This window comes from Rhinatrema bivittatum, chromosome 3 (genome assembly GCF_901001135.1).
Source record: "Rhinatrema bivittatum chromosome 3, aRhiBiv1.1, whole genome shotgun sequence".
In the NCBI taxonomy this organism is placed as follows: Eukaryota; Metazoa; Chordata; class Amphibia; order Gymnophiona; family Rhinatrematidae; genus Rhinatrema; species Rhinatrema bivittatum.
In genome coordinates, this window is record NC_042617.1 from 435,629,277 (window position 1) to 435,649,841 (window position 20,565).

A 20,565-nucleotide genomic window follows, 5' to 3' on the forward strand; every position below is an offset into this window, starting at 1 on the left:
GGATCAAAGCCTGGTTCCTCACTGTCTGAGGATGGGTCCAGAACTACTGCATACAATAGCACCCCAGAGATGTACAACTCTGAAATGGCTTCTCCACAAGAGGGCACCTCAGGGGCCCCGACTCAGACTCCCCCTGGGATTAACATGGACCCAGGGACTTTCTCCTGTTTAGAATTTTTCCAGGGGCTGCAAGCCTGCATTCAGGCGCAATCAGCCCCGGCTGCGGCCCGGGTTCAACCCCTGCCGGAAGCACAAGATCCTCCCGGCCCTGCTTGGATGTCTCGAGATATGCCTTACCTAACCAAGAATTTCTCTGACAGGGACCTGGACACCTCAGATGATGATGGTGACTCTCTGAAAGAAGGAGCAATCCCTCCAGGCCTGGAACCATACAGAACCATGCTTTACTTCTTCCACAGGGATGAATTGTTTCCCAGATTCTGAAGACTCTGAGTATTCCAGGCACGGATCCTATGGCGGAACCAAAGAAGAACTCCAGCTTGGTGTCCCTTTGTAAGGCCTCATGCTACTTCCCAATGATGGAAGCCATCCAGGAACTGATTGACATGGAGTGGGATGCTCCGGAGGCCAGCTTTAAAGGAGGTCAGGCCTTGGAAGCCTTGTACCCTCTGGAACCAGCGGCCAAGGAATGCTTGCATTTCCCGAAAGTGGACGCCATTGTCTGTGCCGTCTCAAAGTGAACAACCATTCCTGTTGAAGGAGGGGCTGCATTGAAGGATACTCAGGATAGACGATTAGAACCCATCCTTAAGCAGGCCTTCGATGCAACAGCAGTGACATTGCAGATTGCTTCCTGCTGCGCACTGGTGGTACGTTCCTGTTTGCTCCTCTCCAGAGAGGCAAATAACTCTGGAATGTATACCAGCGAAACTGTTGAACCTGCAGCAGCCTTCCTGATGGATGCAAGCTCAGATCCGGTGTGTACCTCAGCCAGAGGAGTGGCCTCTGTAGTGGCAGCCAGAAGACAGTTATGGTTGCAGAATTGGTCTGCTGATGCGACCTCTAAAGTGAATCTCACAAGAATGCCCTTTAAAGGATCTCTCTTATTCGGAAGCGAATTGGAGAAGTTAGCCAGCAAGTGGGGCAAATCTCCAGTGCCCGGGCTACTGGAAGACAGGGTAAAAGACCCCAGTGCCCCTCCCCCAGAAGAATTAGGGGTAGAGGTCTCTCAATGCTTTCGACCATACAGGAACTTGGCATTCCAGGCACCTCGTCCCTCCGCAAGTCCCAGCCCTTTCGGAACCGGCAAACCAAGAGAGGAACAGGTCCAGGGGCAGGCTCCAGCCGTGCTTCCCAATGAGAATGTGCCGACCCATCCACAGGAAGAGAAAATATGGGGATCGACTTTCCCTCTTCTACCAATGATGGGTCGAGATCACGTCAAACAAATGGGTACTAAACATCATCCGAAAAGGTTACTCTCTGGAGTTCCGCAACATCCCTTGGGAAAAATTTATGATATCACCCTGCCACTCTCACACCAAGAGACTGGCAGTGGAAGCCACTCTGATAAGACTACTCAGTCTGAAGGCAATAACTCCAGTTCCTATGCTTCAACAAAATACGGGGCGTTATTCCATCTATTTTATCGTCCCCAAGAAAGAAGGATCATTCCGAGCCATCTTGGATCTCAAGAACGTCAACCATCATCTATGGATACTACACTTCCACATGGAAATTCTCTGCTCTGTAATAATGGCAGTACAACCGGGAGAGATCCTAACTTCCCTGGACCTCTCCGAAGCCTACCTTCACATTCCAGTCCATCAAGATCACCAGCGTTTTCTACACTTTGCAGTACTGGGACACCATTACCAGTTCCGAGCGCTACCCTTCGGACTAGCAACCGCCCCCAAAACATTCCCCAAAATTATGGTGGGTGTGGCAGCAACACTGAGGAAGGAAGGTATCTTGATACACCCTTACTTGGACGACTGGCTAATCAGGGCGAAGTCTTCGGAAGAAAGCAGACAGGTGACCAGCAGAGTCAAGAACCTACTGCAGAAACTCGGTTGGGTCATGAACACGGCCAGGAGCAGTCTATAGCCCTCTCAGTCTCTAGAGTACCTGGGGACCTGCTTCGACACCAAACAGAACAAGGTCTCCCTCCCTCCCCCGAGGAGGAGGAAGCTGATGGAACAATTATGATGATTGATGTCCAGTACACGTCCCAAGGTATGAAACTATCTTCATGTCCTTGGGCTCATGGCATCAATCCTGAAGGTCATTCTGTGGTCAAGGGCTCACATGCGACCTCTCCAGTGCTCCTTACTGTCACGCTGGAACCCACTGTCCCAGGATCACTCAATTCGCCTCCAACTCCCAGCAGAGGTACGTTCTCAGCTTCAGTAGTGGCTACAGGAAGACCACCTGAACAGGGGAGTAAGCCTATCCCCACCGAACTGGATCGTACTCACCACAGAAATGAGCCTATAAGGGTGGGGAGCTCACTGTCAGGAACTGACGGCCCAGGGACAATGGAACAAGGAAGAGGCGGGATGGAACATAAACCACCTGGAAGCTCGAGTGGTCAGACTAGCGTTCCTGTGATTCAGCCACAGACTCAGAGGGCAAGCGAGCCGAGTAATGTCGGACAATGCTACAATGGTTGCCTACATCCAACCGCCAGGGAGGAACCAGAAGCCAGCAGGTGTCTCTGGAAATAGCCCCTCTCATGGCATGGGCGGAGGAAAATCTACAAGGAATCTCGGCCTCCCAAATTGCAGGGAAAGACAATGTCTCAGCAGAATTTCTCAGCAAAGAAAGCCTGGACCCAGGGGAATGGGCGCCGTATAACACAGCATTCCAACTGATAGTTAATCACTGGGGTCTCCCAGCCATGGACCTTCTGGCCACCTCTCTCAATGCCTGAGTCCCCAGGTTCTTCAGCTGAAGACAAGAGCTGCACTCCCAAGGGATCGACGCCCTCGTCCAGACCTGGCCAGAGGAGGACTTACTGTACGCCTTTCCCCATGGCCACTACTGGGCAAGATCATCCGCAAGATAGAACACCACAGGAGACTAGTTCTACTAGTGGACCCGGATTGGCCAAGATGCCCATGGTATGTAGACATGCAAAGACTCCTTGTGGGGAGCCCTCTGTGCCTACCTCCACACAAGGACCTTCTCCAGCAGGGTCTGATTCTTCACGAAGATCCGTCTCGATTCTCTCTTATGGTCTGGCCCTTGAGAGGACGTTTGAAGAAGCGCAGGTAGTTGAAGGCCATGATTGACACCCTTCTTCACGCGCGGAAGTTCTCAACATCTCTGACATACATACGAATCTGGAGAATATTCGAAGCCTGGTGCGAGGACTGCAGGGTTTCCCCGCGGACAGCCAAGATTCCCATAATTCTGGAATTTTTACAGGACAATATGAAGAAAGGGTTGTGTCTCAACTCCCTCAAGGTTCAAGTAGCAGCCCTCTCCTGCTTCAGAGCCAGAGCCGAAGTGAGCGGAATCCGTCTATCAGCGCATCCGGACTTGGCCCATTTCCTAAAAGGGGTGAAGCAACTTCACCCACCCTAAAGTGGCCAGTACCCCTATGGAACCTCAACTTGGTATTAGACTTTCTATCGGAGACTTCCTTCAGACCAATGCGCAGTCTGTCATTACGCCTCTTAACATTGAAGATGATATTCCTGGTGGCAATAAGTTCTGCCCTTCGCATCTCAGAGCTGCAGGCACTATCCTGTCGGGAACCGTTCCATAGGTTCACTCCTGGAACGATACAGCTTTGCACCGTCCCCTCCTTTCTACCGAAAGTGGTCTCCGAGTTTCATTTGAACCAAGCTATCTCACTACTATCTCCAGAAGAACATAAGGACTCGGAAGACTACAGCCTTCTCCGCCATCTAAATGTCGGCAGACTCCGGATGCGATACCTGGAACAATCGGAACAGGTACGCAAAACGGATCGCCTGTTTGTCCTCCACAGCGGGAAGAATCAAGGCGAAGCTGCCCGCGAGCAACCATAGCTCGCTGGATCAAGGAAATAATCAAGGCAGTCTACATAGAGGCAGGGAAGCTCTTACCCCTACAGGTTAAAGCTCATTCTATGAGGGCCCAGGAAGTACCCCGGGCAGAAGCCAAATTACTGTCGCCCGCCGAGATCTGTCGAGCGGCAACGTGGTCCTCCCTACACACCTCCAGGTTCTACCGCCTGGACATCCAGGCCCGAGAAGACTCAGCCTCCCGCCCTGTCCGGGAGTAGCTTTTGTACATCCCACTGGTCCTGAGTCCATTTGGCTACACGCTAGGAAATGGAGAAATTACTTACCTGATAATTTTGTTTTCCTTAGTGTAGATAGATGGACTCAGCATCCCACCTCGGCTGCTCCCAGAGAATGAGGGCCTTGAAAAGCAAACCTCGAGATTAAAACAAATACGGGTAAGCTGTTGCCTACCTTTAGTTCAGGACACCCACAGTTAGTCTGGTGTCGGCATTAATTCAGTTGAGTGCACTGGTGGTCTCCAGTTTTTGAAATCAGTTCAATCAGTTTAATCAAGTTTAATCAGTTTAAGCAAGTTGGTTATGAAAGATATATATCCACAATGGCTTTTTGAGGATACTGAGGAGCGGAGGTCACTGCAGGGGTATATCTAGGGTGACGTCAGCTTTGAAATCTGACTCCGTCTCCCATCTGCTAGCAGAAGAGCACATAACCCACTGGTCCTGAGTCCATCTGTGTACACTAAGGAAAACGAAATTATCAGGTAAGTAATTTCTCCATTTACCAGTACCCTTTCTCTTCTCCCACTCAGCCAGTTTCTAACCCAGTCAGTCATTCTAGGATCTATACCAAGCGCACACAATTTATTTATGTCTTCTGTATGGAATCGTGTCAGGCCTTGCTGAAATCCAAGTACACTATGTCTAGCCCTCTCCCTTGGTCGAACTTTCTGGTCACCCAAACAAAGAAATTGATCAGATTCATCTGACAGGATTTACCTCTGGTAAAACCACACTACCTTGCATCTTGCAATCCATTAGATTCGAAAAATTGCACTATCCTCACTATCCTCTGTTTTAGCAGTGATTCCATTATTTTGCTCACCACAGAGATCAGACTGGCCTGTAGTTCCCAGCCTCCTCCTTACTTCCACTTTTAAGAATAGGAACCATATCCACCCTTTTCCAGTTCTCCAGAATTACTCCAGACTCTAAAGAAGCATTGAAAAAGCCAGCTAGCATAGATGCCAGGACATCTATACCCTTAGATGTATCCTATCCAGCCCCATCGCCTTATCTACCTTAAGTTTAGTTAGCTCCTCATGAATACACTGTTCTGAAAATCAACTGAAGTTAACCTCACTTCTAATCTTATTTGTGTTTGTTTTATGTGGTCCTGCTCCAGACCCTTTCACAATGAACACTGAACAGAAATATATGTTAAGCAATTTTGCTTTTTCCTCATCAGTTTCTACATATTACTTCCTTTCATCTTTGTCTTACAGTGCCACTTTTGCACTTCCTTTTATCACTAACATATCTAAAAAAAAAAAAAGCCTTGTCCCCCCCATTTTACTGTATTTGCTATTTTTTTTCCTATTTGAATTTTTGCATTCCTGACTAATTTCCCAACTTCTCTTAATTTTTCCAGATATTGTCACCTGTCTTTCTGCAATCTCTTGTAGTTCGTGAATGCTAAATTTTTCTCCCTTACCTTTTCAGCTTTAGAAAATCAGAATGGTCTCTCTTTACTCTTCCCTTTATTTAAATTCCTAACAAACAAATTAGCTACCCTTCTGATTTCTCCTTTTAGTTAGTTTTCCTGAAGTCTAGGACTCTCATCTTTGAATGAACCTTCATTTTTGCATCCTAATATTGAACCACACCATCCGGTGGTCACTGGTTCCCCAGATGATCATTCAGCTCAACATCAGAAATACTATTCCCATTGGTAAGCACCAGGTCCAGTATTGCTCCCTCCCTTGTGGGCTCCGTTACCAGTTGACAGAACAATTCTTGCAGAGAATCTAGAATCTCCCTGCTTCTAGAAGATACTGTAGTCGGGATGTCCCAATCAACATCTGGAAGATTAAAATCCCCTAGCAGGAGCACTTCCCCTCTCACAGCAATCCTGTCAATCTTTAACCCTCCACTCTCTGTGATGAAGGTCTGTATATTACATCACAAGAAGAATGTGAGAGTGAAATATCCAACCTTAAGTTGTAATTACTTTATATTTTAAGTTTTAATAGGTGCTTTGTAATGTATCAAACAGAAAAAAAACTTTTCAGTAAACAGAGAGGTTCAAAGCAAATGAGTCCCCCCGACATGGCCATGTTTCACCTATCAACTTTTTCAGAAGGGACAAAGCTGTGAAATTAAAATGAAAGGATAGTGTTATAAAAGGGAAGATACCAGTTAGAATATAACAAATAAAACTTGAAACAATCTGAACCAAAAATGATTGAAACAGAATACACGTACTAAACTAACCTCCAGAATTAACAAGCAACAGTTAGATAGAAACAAGAATTCACTGTGTTATTCCAACTGTGCTAGCTAACAGATTAAAAAGTGTCAAAATTGGTGCGAAGGGTCATGTGACCATATCAGATCCATAGAAAACAGAGAGTGTGCTCCATCATGTTGATTATTTAATATTTTTCTATACCGGCTTTCACGACTAGTAGTCGCATCAACCCGGTTTACATTTAACATTTAGTGTAATGAACATAAAACTAGATGAATTGAACTGGTGCAGGAATAGCAGTTACAATAAAACAAGGAAAAATACAACTGGGAGAGGAGGAAGCAAGAAGAAAAATATAGCAATAGGTACAAAAAACAAAATTACAAGATAATATTTACAATATGTACAAAATTAAAGTCAAGACTAAAGGTGGTCATGGGCTGGAAAAATTGAGGCTAAAATAGGAAGAGTATGATGAATAAGGCAGAGTGATGGTCTTTACACTGGGATTCTGGTAACATGGGATAGCCTGATTGAAGGGTAAGGTTTATATGGATCAATCAGAGATCTGATAGGCTTTTTTAAAAAGCCAAGTTTTTAGCCTTTTTCTGAAAGTTAAAAGGCACTGTTCTTGGCGTAACTCAGATGGGATGGAATTCCATAGACGTGGTCCTGCTGAGGATAATGCTCTGACTTCCAATGATTTATGTTGGAAGGTTTTGGCGTGTGGAACATGTAAAGCTTCTTTGTAAAATTCCCTAGTAGGTCTGACAGAGGTGCGTTTTTCAAACGGAATTTGTAGATTTAATGGTGCCTGAAGTTGCGTGGCTTTGAATATAGTAGTGATGGTCTTGTACATAATTCTGTAATGAATCGGTAGCCAGTGGAGGGCTTTCAGGATGGGGGTGATGTGGTCGAATCTCCTAGAGTTGGTCAACATTCTTGCAGCTGTATTCTGCACCATCTGTAAAGGTTTTGTATGAGAGATGGGGAGGCCTAGTAATATGGAATTACAATAATCCAGCTTGGAAAAAATAATTGCTTGAAGAATAGTTCTAAAATCTTTGGAGTGGAAAAGATGTCTGATTCTTTTAAGGGTGTATAATTTATGAAAACAATCTTTGGTCGTTTGGTTAATAAATGGTTTTAGGTTTAGTCGGTTGTCAATAATTGCTCCTAGGTCTCTTATGTGTGAGGTTTGCAGGTTAGCTGGTGGGTTTGTGGTAATGTCGTTGTTTTCTGGGGCTATAATGAGAAATTCCGTTTTTGAGGCATTGAGAATGAGGTTTAGACTGTTGAGGAGTTGTTTAATCTCGGTTAGACAGCTCTCCCAGAATTTTAGAGTGTTTGTAATGGTTGTTTTTACGGGGATTACGATCTGAACGTCGTCTGCGTAAAGGAAGTGTTTCAAATTTAGTTTTGTAAGAAGGTGGCAGAGTGGGAGCAGGTATATATTAAATAAGGTGGGTGAGAGGGAGGAACCCTGTGGAACCCCTAACGAAGATGGATGGTAGCGAGATTCTTTGTTGTGGATTTTTACCTTGTATCCTCTGTTCTTCAGAAAGGTTTTAAACCAGGTCTGAACACTGCCTGAAACTCCGATGTTTGCCAGTAGGTTTATAAGGATGTGATGGTTGACCGTGTCGAATGCCGCCGAAAAGTCAAGTAAAATTAGAAGGAATGCGTGTCCTTTGTCGATGCCGGCTAGGAGGAAGTCTGTGAGAGAGAGTAGAAGCGTTTCTGTGCTTGCTGCTCTACGGAATCCAAATTGGTTAGGAGATAAAATTTGGTGGTCCTCAAGATAATTAGATAATTGTGCATTTACTATTTTTTCCATAATTTTTGATATGAAGGGGAGGTTGGAGATGGGGCGGAAATTGCCGGGATCATTTGTGTTAAGGTTTGGTTTTTTGAGTAGAGGTTTTATTGAAGCCGTTTTAAGGTCATCTGGGTAGATTCCCTGTTCAAGGGAGCAATTAATGATGTCCGCTAGAGTTTTGGAAATCGTATCCGGGATTAGTAAGAGTATTTTGGTGGGTAGTTGGTCAAAAGGGTGTGATGAAGGTTTCATTTTCTTCAGGATTGTTTGTATGTCCACGGTAGAGATGGGTTCGAATGAGTTGAAAGCGAAGTCTTTGTTATTGTAGAGAAATGAGGTATTGTAGGATGCATTTGGGTTTGGTGTCAGCTTCATAAGGAGGTCGGCGATTTTTTTATTGAAGTAAAGAGCCAGTTCATCTGCTTTAGTCTGTGCTTGGTCATCTGGGATATCTGGAGTGATGGTTTTTGTGAGACTGGACACGTAGTTGAACAAAGCTTTTGAATCAAATATGAGGTGGTGGATCTTGATTAACAGAAACTATGCCAAATGATAGGTTGAAAGAACGTGAAAGGTCATGTGACCCACATAAATCAATAGAGAAATAGAAGATCAGGTTACAAGAAAGCTGGGTATATATTATCTAAAAAATAGAGCACGCAATATCTCAGTTAAGTCCAGATGGATACAAGGACTATAAGGTGAAAAAACAGTGGTGTTCACATAGCAAAAACAGCCTATCCCAGTCACCCCCCCCCCCCCCCCCCCCCCAGCGCGTTCATTAACGGTGTCGATGGCAAAGCATCAAAGCATCGTAACTTCTCAGTTGTATGGTTGGCAGATACCCAGTGTTGAGACTAAAGGGGCGTTCTCATTGCCTCTACAAATACTGCTGCAATATTAATAGATATGAGTTGTCAAAGGGCGTGTAGTTTTTCCAATATAAAGCAGGTTACAAGGACAATTGATAATATAAACAACCCATGAGGACTCACAGTCGGAAGAGAGCCGTAGTGTGTAAGAGTCACCCAGAAACAGATGAGTGAAAGTGGTGAGAGTGAGTGCAAAATTACATGCCAAGCAGTGACCTCAGGGTTTATGGCCAGGGTTTTCCAAAGGTGCTCTAAGATCAAATATAAAAACGGACAACACCAGCCTATCGTATAAGTTCTACCCGCAGCTGAACATGAATCGGGGTAATTAAAAAAAATGTAATTGGTATCTTTCCTTTTATAACATTATTATCCTTTCATTTTGATTTCACAGCTTTGTCCCTCCCAAAGAAGCCCATAGGCGAAACATGGCCATGTCAGGGGAATCATTCGCTTTGAACCTCTCTGTTTATTGAAAAGTTTGTTTCTGTTTGATATTTATTTATTTTTTATTTATATTCTGCTTTTTCAGGAACTTCAAAGTGGGTTACATTCAGATAATGATTCAGGCATGATACATTATGGAGCACCTATTAAAACTTAAAATATAAAATAATTACAACTTAAGGACAGGATTCATCAAACTATCGCATGCGATAGGAAGAGGGGCGTGTTTTTGGTAATAGCGAACTTTGCGATAAATAAGCTAACTTAGCGCTTCGCATAGGTATTACCGCAGAGTGCGATAACTTTTTCGCACTTTGCGTTAAGTGCTACAATTGTAATTCCTACCTACAACTACTGAGAGAGAGAGAAACTAGATATAAGGCCCTCATAGTAGTTAGGTATTTATACCTCTATAGGAGGCCCACCTAGTTACTCAAGGTGAGGTTTAGGTAGTAGTGTAGGGGTTAGGGGCCACTTTGACATTCAGAGTGAGACATACGAACAGATCAGTACACTCTTGTGAAGATTTGATGTCCTTCGGAGTGAGGAAACTTACCCAAAGATGAGATTTGTACAATGTTCTCTCAATCTAGCTTGATGTTACCCAGGTAGAGACTAAAAACGCTATGTGTGAAAACATCGCAAAGTGCGATAAAGCCATGTCGCACAGCTTAACGCAAATGAAAAAGGTGTAGTTATTTGCCACGTTAAAACTGTGCGATATGGCTTCGCAAATTGCAGCTTGGAAAATAACCCCCCTAAGATTGGATATTTCACTCTTCTGTGACTTACTGACTTTATCTGTGTGAGTAAGCTTTCATCTACCCATGGATTTGGCTATGTCTGTATATTACACCAATATTTATTTATTTATTTATATATAGGCTTTTCTTTGCCGACATTCGTAAGGCACATCATGCCGGCTTACATTGAACTGAAAAGGAGGAAAATACAAAGAACAGAATAACATATCATAGTTAAAGTAAATGGCGTAAAATATGTGCATGGTGTGATGCATTATATTGGATATATAAGAACATAAAGCAAACTGATAGGAAGGGAAGAAAGGTAGATATATATATATTATAAACAGATGCTCCATTTCCAGATTAACCCACAGTGCCTCCTCCTTACCTTGTAAGCCCAGCAATGCTGTTGCTTTAATAGGATAGATGAATTTGATCCTCTCTGTAAAAACCCTCTCACTGGTTGTTAGCCCAATCATGTAAAATTTGTCTACCCCCCAGTTTGTGGATCCACCCTCCAATTTGACAGTTCAGTTTTTTGCAGCCCCACTTCCAAAGCTTTGAGTTGCTCCATTTTATGCACGGAATAATAGCTGACCATAATATATGCATGTTGCTGAATATGGAAGCCAGTTCTGCAAAATATTGTCTTATCACCTGTACCAGCTCCCTGCAATTAATGTCTCCCAAATCATTACCCCCAAGGTGGATTATTATAGCTTTGGGTGCTGCGACCACGTCCTTCCTGTGCCGCAAGAAAGGTAACAGCTATCTCCATCACATTCCGCAAGTGCTCAACCATGAAATGTGAACTCCGTACGGAGCCAGGCCTAAGTGAGGCCCATATGGGTGGTCTTTTGTCCTCCGCGCTGCCCAATGCACAAAGGAATGTTCCACAATCCAAACCCTCCTTTGCTGCCAGTGGCACATCTAAAAAGATCAACAAGATTAGGCATATTGACTAAATCTAATCTGTGTTTCGTACCATGGTCAGCTGAGAAGATTAATTCCCCTTCCATCCACGTTTTGGCTTGCTTTGTGCCATTGACGGTGCAGCTCTGTCTTGCCCATGAGCAATCGAGTTGCATATGGACTCGTATCGCAGAGAGTTTGGCTGGGAATTGGCACCTTTACTCCATGTCGTCTCTTAACTGCACTTATTGCTTGCTGCACTTATTGTCACCTGCTTCTATGTCCCGGGTCTTGGCTGATTGTTGATTTGGACCCATAGCCCCTGCAGTACAAAGCAGGGTCTTATCTCCCTCAGCTACCACTCTGCTGACATTTCCTGGCTCCAATTCAGCTGATCCTTCTCCCTCTACCTTAAGGAAAAGGGGGGAGGGATCGCTGAAGAATAAGCAAGCCTCCATGAGTGGCCGAAAGCAAATCGTGCAATCGAGAGAGGGCAGGCCACTCAAACGCCACCTCTGTGCGACTCCCGCCCGCTCAGATTACTGATCGCGACTTCCATGCAGCTCCTGCCTCTCAGACCGCTGATGATGCTCAGGCCGTTACTTCAGATAAAGCCCGCTGATGAGATCTGAATGCTGCTCTGGCTAGAAAAGAAAGGCGGTGAGAGTGCACGGTGGCTTTAAAAGCCGGCTGATGTCATCAGAAACTGCCAGTCCTCCTCTCACCTGCACCACACGCTAGCTGCATCATCACAACCCTCTTGATGGTGCAGCAATGGGACAGGGGAGGCCCATTGGGGGGGGGGGAGGGTCTGATGGCCAACTTCCATGGTATGTGAAGGGGGTGGGAGGAGCAAAAGCCATATGCGCCATGCTGGGCTAGCTGCAGGCAGCTGGCGTGGACCCCTCTTTTCATGTGAGATAAGATTAAAGGACCTAAAGTAAGTATATCCTAGAGTAGAGGAGAGATAGGGGGATAATAGACATTTAAATACCTAAAAGGTATTAATGGTGCACAAGAAGCAAACCTTTTTCAGCAAAAGGGAAATTAAAGAACTAAGGGTCATGATGTGTAGCTCCAAGGGGGAAAATTCAGGAACAACATCAGGAAATATTTTTTCATAGAAAGAGTAGTGGACAACTGGAATGCCTTTCCAGAGTTGGTGGTGGAGACAGAAGCAGTAACAGAATTCAGAAATGTGTGGGATAAACACAGAAGATCCATAGTGGCAAGAGGATGAAAATGAAGTGCATTGGGATAAACTGCACAGAGTGGCAATTACATCCCAAAACAGCAATAGTACAATTGCATCAAGTTTTCAAGAAAACATGGCGGTAAACTGCACAATGGAGCAGTTACATCCCTAAATATCAGTGGTATGACTTTGGCAGAGCTCGAGGAAAGAATGGGGAGACCAGCACTGTGTGATGACTGTGATGGACTTGGTCATTCTTGGTACAGAAATGAGAGGAAGAGGGTTGTGTGCTATAATCCCAAATACACTACATAGCATGCATAATATTGATACATGTGGGAAGCATATTTACCTTTTAAAATGAATACACAGTAATTAGAAAGAAAAGGAGCCTTTTTATGCATTTCTTGTTTTCTTCCTTACCGCATTATATGCTTGTGTAGACCATTCCAGTGGTAACTGTTTTTTTTCTTTTGTTTTGAAAGGGAGATGCAGTCAGAGACTTGATGCTTCGCTTCCTGGGCGAACAAGCTGCCCTGAAGAGACAAGTGTTTACTGCCAGCTCAGTAGAGCAGTCTTTCGTGGGATTAAAACAATTAATAGTAAGAAACTGTATTTATTCTACTGTGTACATTTTGAGTTGTTCTGGAATATGTTTTTATCTTTCTTCTACAAGAAATTCCATGGAAGTGGGTTATCTCATGAGTTTTAATAAGGTCCATATTATAAAAAATAGTGCACTGTACCGAATGGACTTGGCATGCTTAAGAGCCCAAGCAGAAGACCCCCAACAGCAGAGGGTACCTGGTAGGATAGGAAAATATAATTTTCAATGATTTGATTTGCTGATTTAAATGCATCTGCCCTTTGGATAATTCTTATGTGCACAGAAGTGTTCAGATCAATGCTCATCCTACACCTGCTTTTCTTAGGAAAGAAAGAAAAAGCACTTACTGCAGTTTATAGGCTCATTACTACCCCTACTATTACCACTACTACTACTACTGTTTATTATTTCTACAGCGCTACTAGACATGCAGTGCTGTACAGATGCACACAAGAGACAATCCCTGCTCCATGACATTTACAGTCTAATCAAGACAAACAAAAGAGTCAATGGGCAGTGAATTTGTTGTAGAGAAGTGGTTAGACATTAAAAGCAACCTGAAAAAGGTGAGCTTTGAATGTGGCCAGAAAGAGAGCATGACGCACTGACTTGAGGAGTCTGTGTCAGGCATGTAGCACAGCAAGCTGGAAAGCATAGAGTCTGAACTTGCTGGTGGAGGAGAAGGACCACGGATAAGAGCATCTTGGCTGATGAAAGGCATTCACGATGAAGAGTGTAGGGGGGGAGAGAAGTGAAGGCAGGTACTGAGATGCTACAGAGTGGATGCACTTGTAGACAAGTAACAGAAGCTTGAACTGTGTGCAGAAGTAGCAGAGGGCCAATGCAGCGACTGAGAGGAGGACTTATATGGTCAGAGCAACGTTGAAGGAAGTTAAGTCGTGCAGCCAAATTTTGAATAGATTGCAGTGGAGAAAAGTAGTTCAGGAGGCCTGCAAAGAGCAAGCTACAATAGTCTAAATGGGAAGTGATAAGAGAATGGATTAGCGTTTTGGTATTATGCTCAAAACATAAGGGATGTTTTAGAAGAAGAAATGGCAGGCAGTGTTTTGTTTGCCTGTAAAGAAGGAGATATCAAAGACTTCTCTCAGGTTACAGGCCAAGGGAGCCAAAGCCCCAGGCTCAACCCTTCCCCACAAGTGGTCTGCTTTGAAGAACTTGAAAGACAGGTGGCTGAAAGCTGAGGACCCTAAAAGAGCTGGGCAGTCTAGCTGCCGGCACATGCTTTCATATCCTCACAGGAAGGGTTTCTAAGTGCCCCCTTCTAGCTGCTCCTCTTCCTGTGCTTGCTGGCTCAGAGGTATCGGTTCCTCCACGAGTCGTCTTGCTGCTCAGGGATAACAGCTGTGCTGGCTCTTTGCATTGCCACATTTACGCAAGGCTGCGCTTCCTGCAGATTCATCAGCCGACAGCTTCACCTGGCGGCAGCTCCTCTTGCAGCAGGCTCACGGAGCCCGGCTCTTCACAGTAACATGCTCACGCGAGCCTGCGCTCTTCATGGGGACTGCTGCAACGGCGCTGCTTCTTCCAGCAGGCTCACAGAGCCCAGTTCTTGCTGTATCACCAAGATTCTGTACAGAGAAAGGTAAAATCTGCATGGGGAGAATTCTGCGCAGAATTCCCCCGGGAATAAAATACGATGGGAGAGTTAAGAAAACCAAGGAGAACAGAGTTCCAAAATCCTATTGCGTACAATGTGTCAAGGAGTAGACGATGATCAATGATGACAAAAGCAGCGGATGCATCGAGGAGGAGGAGGATCAAATAAAGGCCTTTGGCCTTGGCCTCAAAGAGATCACCGGAGACATTAGCAAGAACAGTCTGATAAGATGTCACGCTTGAAAATTGAATCCTCTGTATCCATCATCCCTCCCTTCTGTACTGCATTAGATTTATTTATTTGTTCATGTAGAGTTAAATTTATATTCCGTCATTACAGTATTAGCTCAAAGCAGATTACACTATCCACACTCTAAATAAATCTTTAGTTTTGTTTGCTTGCCTTTGTAGGCATTCCCAGATGAGGAAGGCTGTCGAAGAGTCTGTTCTTATATATAGAGCATAGTTTTTTGAACACTAGTTTTACTGTTATTTTAAGAATTATTAAAGTTTTAGTGGAGCCAGCTACTAAATGGAGACTGGTGAAATGCCTCTGCAAGGATATATGACACCATACAATGCTGTACTTCTTTTAATGATAATACAGCTTTTGTTAAAAAATATTTATTTATATTTTCCTTTATATTTTAAGGGAAAGTCTAAAATATTGCATGCAGTGAGTGGGGACATTATATGATGATACTGACCCACTGAAGAGCATTTCCACAGAACTAGCTCCTGCATGGCATCTGTTGAAATGTTGCTTTTGTATTTCGACCCTTCTGTTCCGGTCTCTAGATATCTCAGGACTGCATTTATACTGCCACTACTGCTCCCAGATACCACAATGGGCTGAATGTCTAGCTTTCATCAAGATTGGTAAACAACATTTCTGCAAAGTTAATGTTTATTACAGCGAGTCTGCAGATTGCTGTCTCTTTTTATCAATATGCAAGAAACTTTAACCATAAATATAGTCACTTCTGAATCTATTGATTTTCCATATAGGTTTAGTGACAAAGTATTTAGAGAAATGAAATCACCTTCACCGGCGTTATCATTCCAAATACCCAGTAATACTCACATATACTATATTGTACTTATCTGAAAATCACTGTTCATTTACATCGTAGTTCTGTAACTCTGATTTTTTTTAAATTTGTTAACCCATTTAATAAATACATTTTTATTTAACTACTCACAGTAAAAGCCTGTCCAAGAATGGATAAATACTGTGATGTGTAGGAAATGCATAATTGAGATGTGTGGTAGTAGAGAATGCAGGCTGAGCTCAGGTGTACGGTGTGGTGGTAGAGTGGGGATTGGGCAGAGCTGGAGAGTACAGCCAGAGAAGGCAGAGCTCAGTTTTCATATTTGATAATACAATGGATAGGACAATACTGAGAGTGAGAGGGGCAGAGAGTGAAGAGGAGCTGGAAAGTACAGGGGGAGGGAAAGAATTCAATATCCATAGAGATAAAGGCAGAGCTGCAGAGTATAAGGAGGGAGAGAGGCAGAACTTAATTTCCATACTAGTGATTCAGGTGTGGGAAGATGTATATAATTGAGTATTATTTTACAATAATCATATTCTTTTTAGGGTCCTTTCATCAGCTATTGTATCTGAAGACGAGACTTTTGTCATCTTGAAAGCTCCTGTATTGCAACCTACAGTGTTTTTCTTAAAGGCTAGTACAGCTGTTAAAACTCTGCACGTCCCAAGAGGTTTCAATATAAGAACTTAAGAACATGCCATGCTGGGTCAGACCAAGGGTCCATCAAGCCCAGCATCCTGTTTCCAACAGTGGCCAATCCAGGCCATAAGAACCTGGCAAGTACCCAAAAACTAAGTCTATTCCATGTTAATGTTGCTAGTAATAGCAGTGGCTATTTTCTAAGACAACTTAATTAATAGCAGGTAATGGACTTCTCCTCCAGGAACTTATCCAATCCTTTTTTAAACACAGCTATACTAACTGCACTAACCACATCCTCTGGCAACAAATTCCAGAGTTTAATTGTGCACTGAGTGAAAAAGAACTTTCTCCAATTAGTTTTAAATGTGCCACATGCTAACTTCATGGAGTGTTCCCTAGTCTTTCTATTATCTGAAAGAGTAAATAACCGATTCACATCTACCTGTTCTGGACCTCTCATGATTTTAAACACGTCTCTCATATCCCTCCTCAGCCGTCTCTTCTCCAAGCTGAAAAGTCCTAACCTCTTTAGTCTTTCCTCATAGAGGAGCTGTTCCATTCCCCTTATCATTTTGGACGCCCTTCTCTGTACCTTCTCCATCGCAATTATATCTTTTTCGAGATGTTGCGACCAGAATTGTACATAGTATTCAAGGTGCGGTCTCACCATGGAGCGATACAGAGGCATTATGACATTTTCTGTTTTATTCACCATTCCCTTTCTAATAATTCCCAACATTCTGTTTGCTTTTTTGACTGCCGCAGCACAATGAACCAACGATTTCAATGTGTTATCCACTATGACGCCGAGATCTCTTTCTTGGGTGGTAGCACCTAATATGGAACCTAACATTGTGGGTTATTTTTCCCTATATGCATCACCTTGCACTTATCCACAAGGTGTGTATTTTGCTGTAGTCAGTCTTTTGCTCATTGACATGAATGAGTATAGAACTATTTCAGGGGGTCTACAACTCATTTTTAAACACTGTTCAATATACTTGATTTTTGTAACCTTCCAAATAAATGATAATGTGCTATTAATTTTGTCAGGTGGACTTCTCCTAGTGAGATTCCATTTGTTGGCATATAAGCAACACTAATTGCGTGCAGCCTTAATGGCAGAAAAGGGTGTTAAAGCCAGTCCTGTATCTTAGTATATTATGTATGTTACCCTCCAGTCCTCAAGTACACTGGCAGATTTTAAATGATAGGTTTCAGATTACCAGTAATAGATCTGCAATTTCATATTTGACTTTCTTTAGACTTGTATGGTAAATACCATCTGGCCCTAGTGGCTTGCTTCTATTAGTTTCAGTTTGATTTTGCACCTCTTCAGTTTCATATTAATTCATTTCAGTTCCTCTGCAAAGAATGCCAGTGGAAAGAAGGACTCCACCATCTGCTGCCCACTTGTCTGACTAAACCAAAGCCACCCAAGACGCTGCTGTCTCCCTCCCAAGCAGCTGCTGGGCCTCAGCTAGCTGAGTTAAGACTACGCTTTGTTGCATTAATTGGCCTTGCAGCTGCTGCTGTTTTTATCTATTTGAGTTTGCAGTGCATTCTGCAGCTGCGTTTTATCTCCTTTTGGGGCCAGCTCTCAAATGGATAACTTACACGAGGCGGAGAAAACAAAAAAAACACTTGTTGGCCTGTCTGGCCCTAACTTACTACTTGACCCCTGACTGTCCAGGCAGGGATAGCCCCCTTGGCCTGCTGTAGAAGAATTTGAAGTCCAAAGGCCCTAGGAAACAAAAACTACAAGGAGGTTTTTCTTTTTTTTTCTTTTCTGGGAGGCTGTGGGTTTTTCACATGTGCTTCCCGCTTAAGCAAAAAAAAATCACCAAACTGGCACCAAGTGTAACATATTTGGGCCTGCTGCAGCCTCAGGAACACAATGAGACTTGACAAGTCCATTTCCGGTGCAAGTATTAATTTACAGTGCTTCACATTTACAGAAACAAAATAGTGGCTCACCTTGAGTCCGGCACAATTGTCAGGTAAACATACTCCGTAGGGATATACCGGGGGGGTCCTACCCAGCTCCCTGGGGCCTCCTCAAGCTATCTAGGCCTGGAACCTCCCTTCACCCTGAATCCCTTCTGGCATTCTGCCTTAAGGAGGATTGGGTTAGAAACCTGAACCGGACTCCTTAAGTCAGAATGATGAAGTTGTCTGTCCACGCCATCACAGGAACTAAATCTGATACTGCCCCAGTATTCCCAGCCCACTCCAGCCACAATAATTCAAATTTAGAACAATTCAACTTTAACTTATTCATTTTCAGCTACCCAGGGACTGCTGCAGGATGTACATTAACCCTAGAAACTGAATCAGCACTCGTGCTCAGTGAAAATTAAATATGGATATCAGCAAACAAAAAAAATCACTCAACCCAAACTGCTGAATGATACTACAGTGTTGCTGGATATAAATATTGAAAAGCACAGGTGAAAGCCGTGACCCCTATGGTACTCCACAAAGTGACCAGGGATTGAACCCTAAAGTAACTAACTGAGCCTGCCACTGCAAAAAAATAAAATCTAAACCTTTTTAAGACTGTATCCCCACCTCCAGCTGTTGCAAACGCTGTAACAAACTTGCATGAATCATTGTGTCAAAAGAGCTAGACAGATCTAAGAAGAACATCCCACCCTAAAATCCTGGACCAGCCATCAGCAGCAATCATCCAGAACAGACAGAAAAACTGTTCAAAAACCTGCCTCAGTGATTCCAAAGAACCCAAATCATCCAAGAAATCCTTCAGTTGCATAAAAGGTGAACTCTCAGATAATTTCTATAAATATGGGAAGTTTGACATAGGATGAAAATTCCTAGTTTTTAATACAGCCAGAGTAGGGTTTGTTAACAAAGGCCTAATCCTCCATGCAATGGGCTTTATTTAGGTCTACTTCAAAATGCTGCAACCTGCCTTCTGGCAGCTTGCAACATAACTTTATTTGCATTGCATTGTTTGACTAGTTTTGCTTTACATTTATTTTTATTGTATACCGTATATAAACTGCTTAACATGTTTTTTTCTGTTATAAGTGGTATGTAAAGACTTTTTAATAAGTAATAAATAAATAGCATCTCACCAATTCTCCAAAGTCTAATTGGCTTCCAGTTAGATGTAGGGCCCAATTTAAGATCCTAAATGTTGTTTTCAGAGCTCTTCATGGCTTAGGCTTTGGCATTTAAAAGATAGACTGTTATGGTTTCAGCCTTCTCAAACAGGGAAATCTTTTCAGGCAGCATAATTAGTGATTCCTTCCCGTAAGGAACCGAAACTAGCGGTGACAAGAAGATTTGCGTTTTCATATGCTGCACTGCCCCTCCAGAACATGGTTCCAAAGCAACGACACGTCTGCTGAAGTTACATGATCACTGAAGGCCTAGCTCTGTACCAGGCCTTTGGACTTTGTTAGGAGCCATCAGTCTCAGGGTAGATTCCAACTTGGGGTTACTCATTGCTAACCTTCTGAGGTGAGGTTAGATGCTTCCCATATGGCAGTGATCTTTGTTATTTTTCAAGCAGCAGCAGCCACTTTGGCAAAAAAAAACCAGTGCCCTGTCCAAGGTTTCTAGAGGGTCCCCCTCCAGTGATGCAGCTGGCCCAGTTGCTCAGGCATCCTTAGATCAACTCGAGTAAATATTCTCTTTACCCCTGCCCATCTCGCACAATACATTCTTCTCTTCTCTGTACCTCTTATTCTCTCACTTCCTATGTCTCTCTCACAGTCCCTTTAGAAATTTAACAAACAGTTCCCATAGGCTCACTGTGGGGTCAGATTACATTCTGCTGCTTGTAGTATTCAGTTCAACCCCTTAATAATTATATTGACTCATTACAGTAGCAATTGGCTATTGCCCCCACTCTGCCATCTCTTTTCACCTCTAGTCATTGCTGCTCTGGATCTCTTCTCAAATCTCCAGACATCATTCCTCTGGCTCTTTCTCCCTCCCTCTTTCCCAGACTTCCAGCCACCACTTATTCATCCCTTTCCTGCGCACTCAACCACTCATCCCTACATCCGGCACTCCTCTGGTCCTTTCCTCCCTCCTTCCCTCCCTTTTCACCTCATACTGCTGCTAATCCGTCCCCATTCCAGCTGTGGTCACAACTGCCTCTCCTTGGGTCCTTGCCTCATCTCATGCTGCTGCTACTCCTCAGGCCTCCACTGTCCCCCACTTCATGCTGCTGCTCCTC

The 20,565-nt window shown here is 43.7% G+C and overlaps 1 protein-coding gene across 2 annotated transcripts in view; it reads left to right on the forward strand.

The window, feature by feature from the left end:
* TRAPPC12 (trafficking protein particle complex 12) overlaps window positions 1–20,565 on the forward strand; it is a 350,210-nt gene that overhangs the window by 37,119 nt on the left and 292,526 nt on the right. For both annotated transcript variants that reach the window (XM_029595791.1, XM_029595790.1), the window contains one exon: window positions 12,920–13,036. In XM_029595791.1, the coding sequence (XP_029451651.1) occupies window positions 12,920–13,036 (117 nt within the window). The remainder of the gene's footprint in view (window positions 1–12,919; window positions 13,037–20,565) is intronic.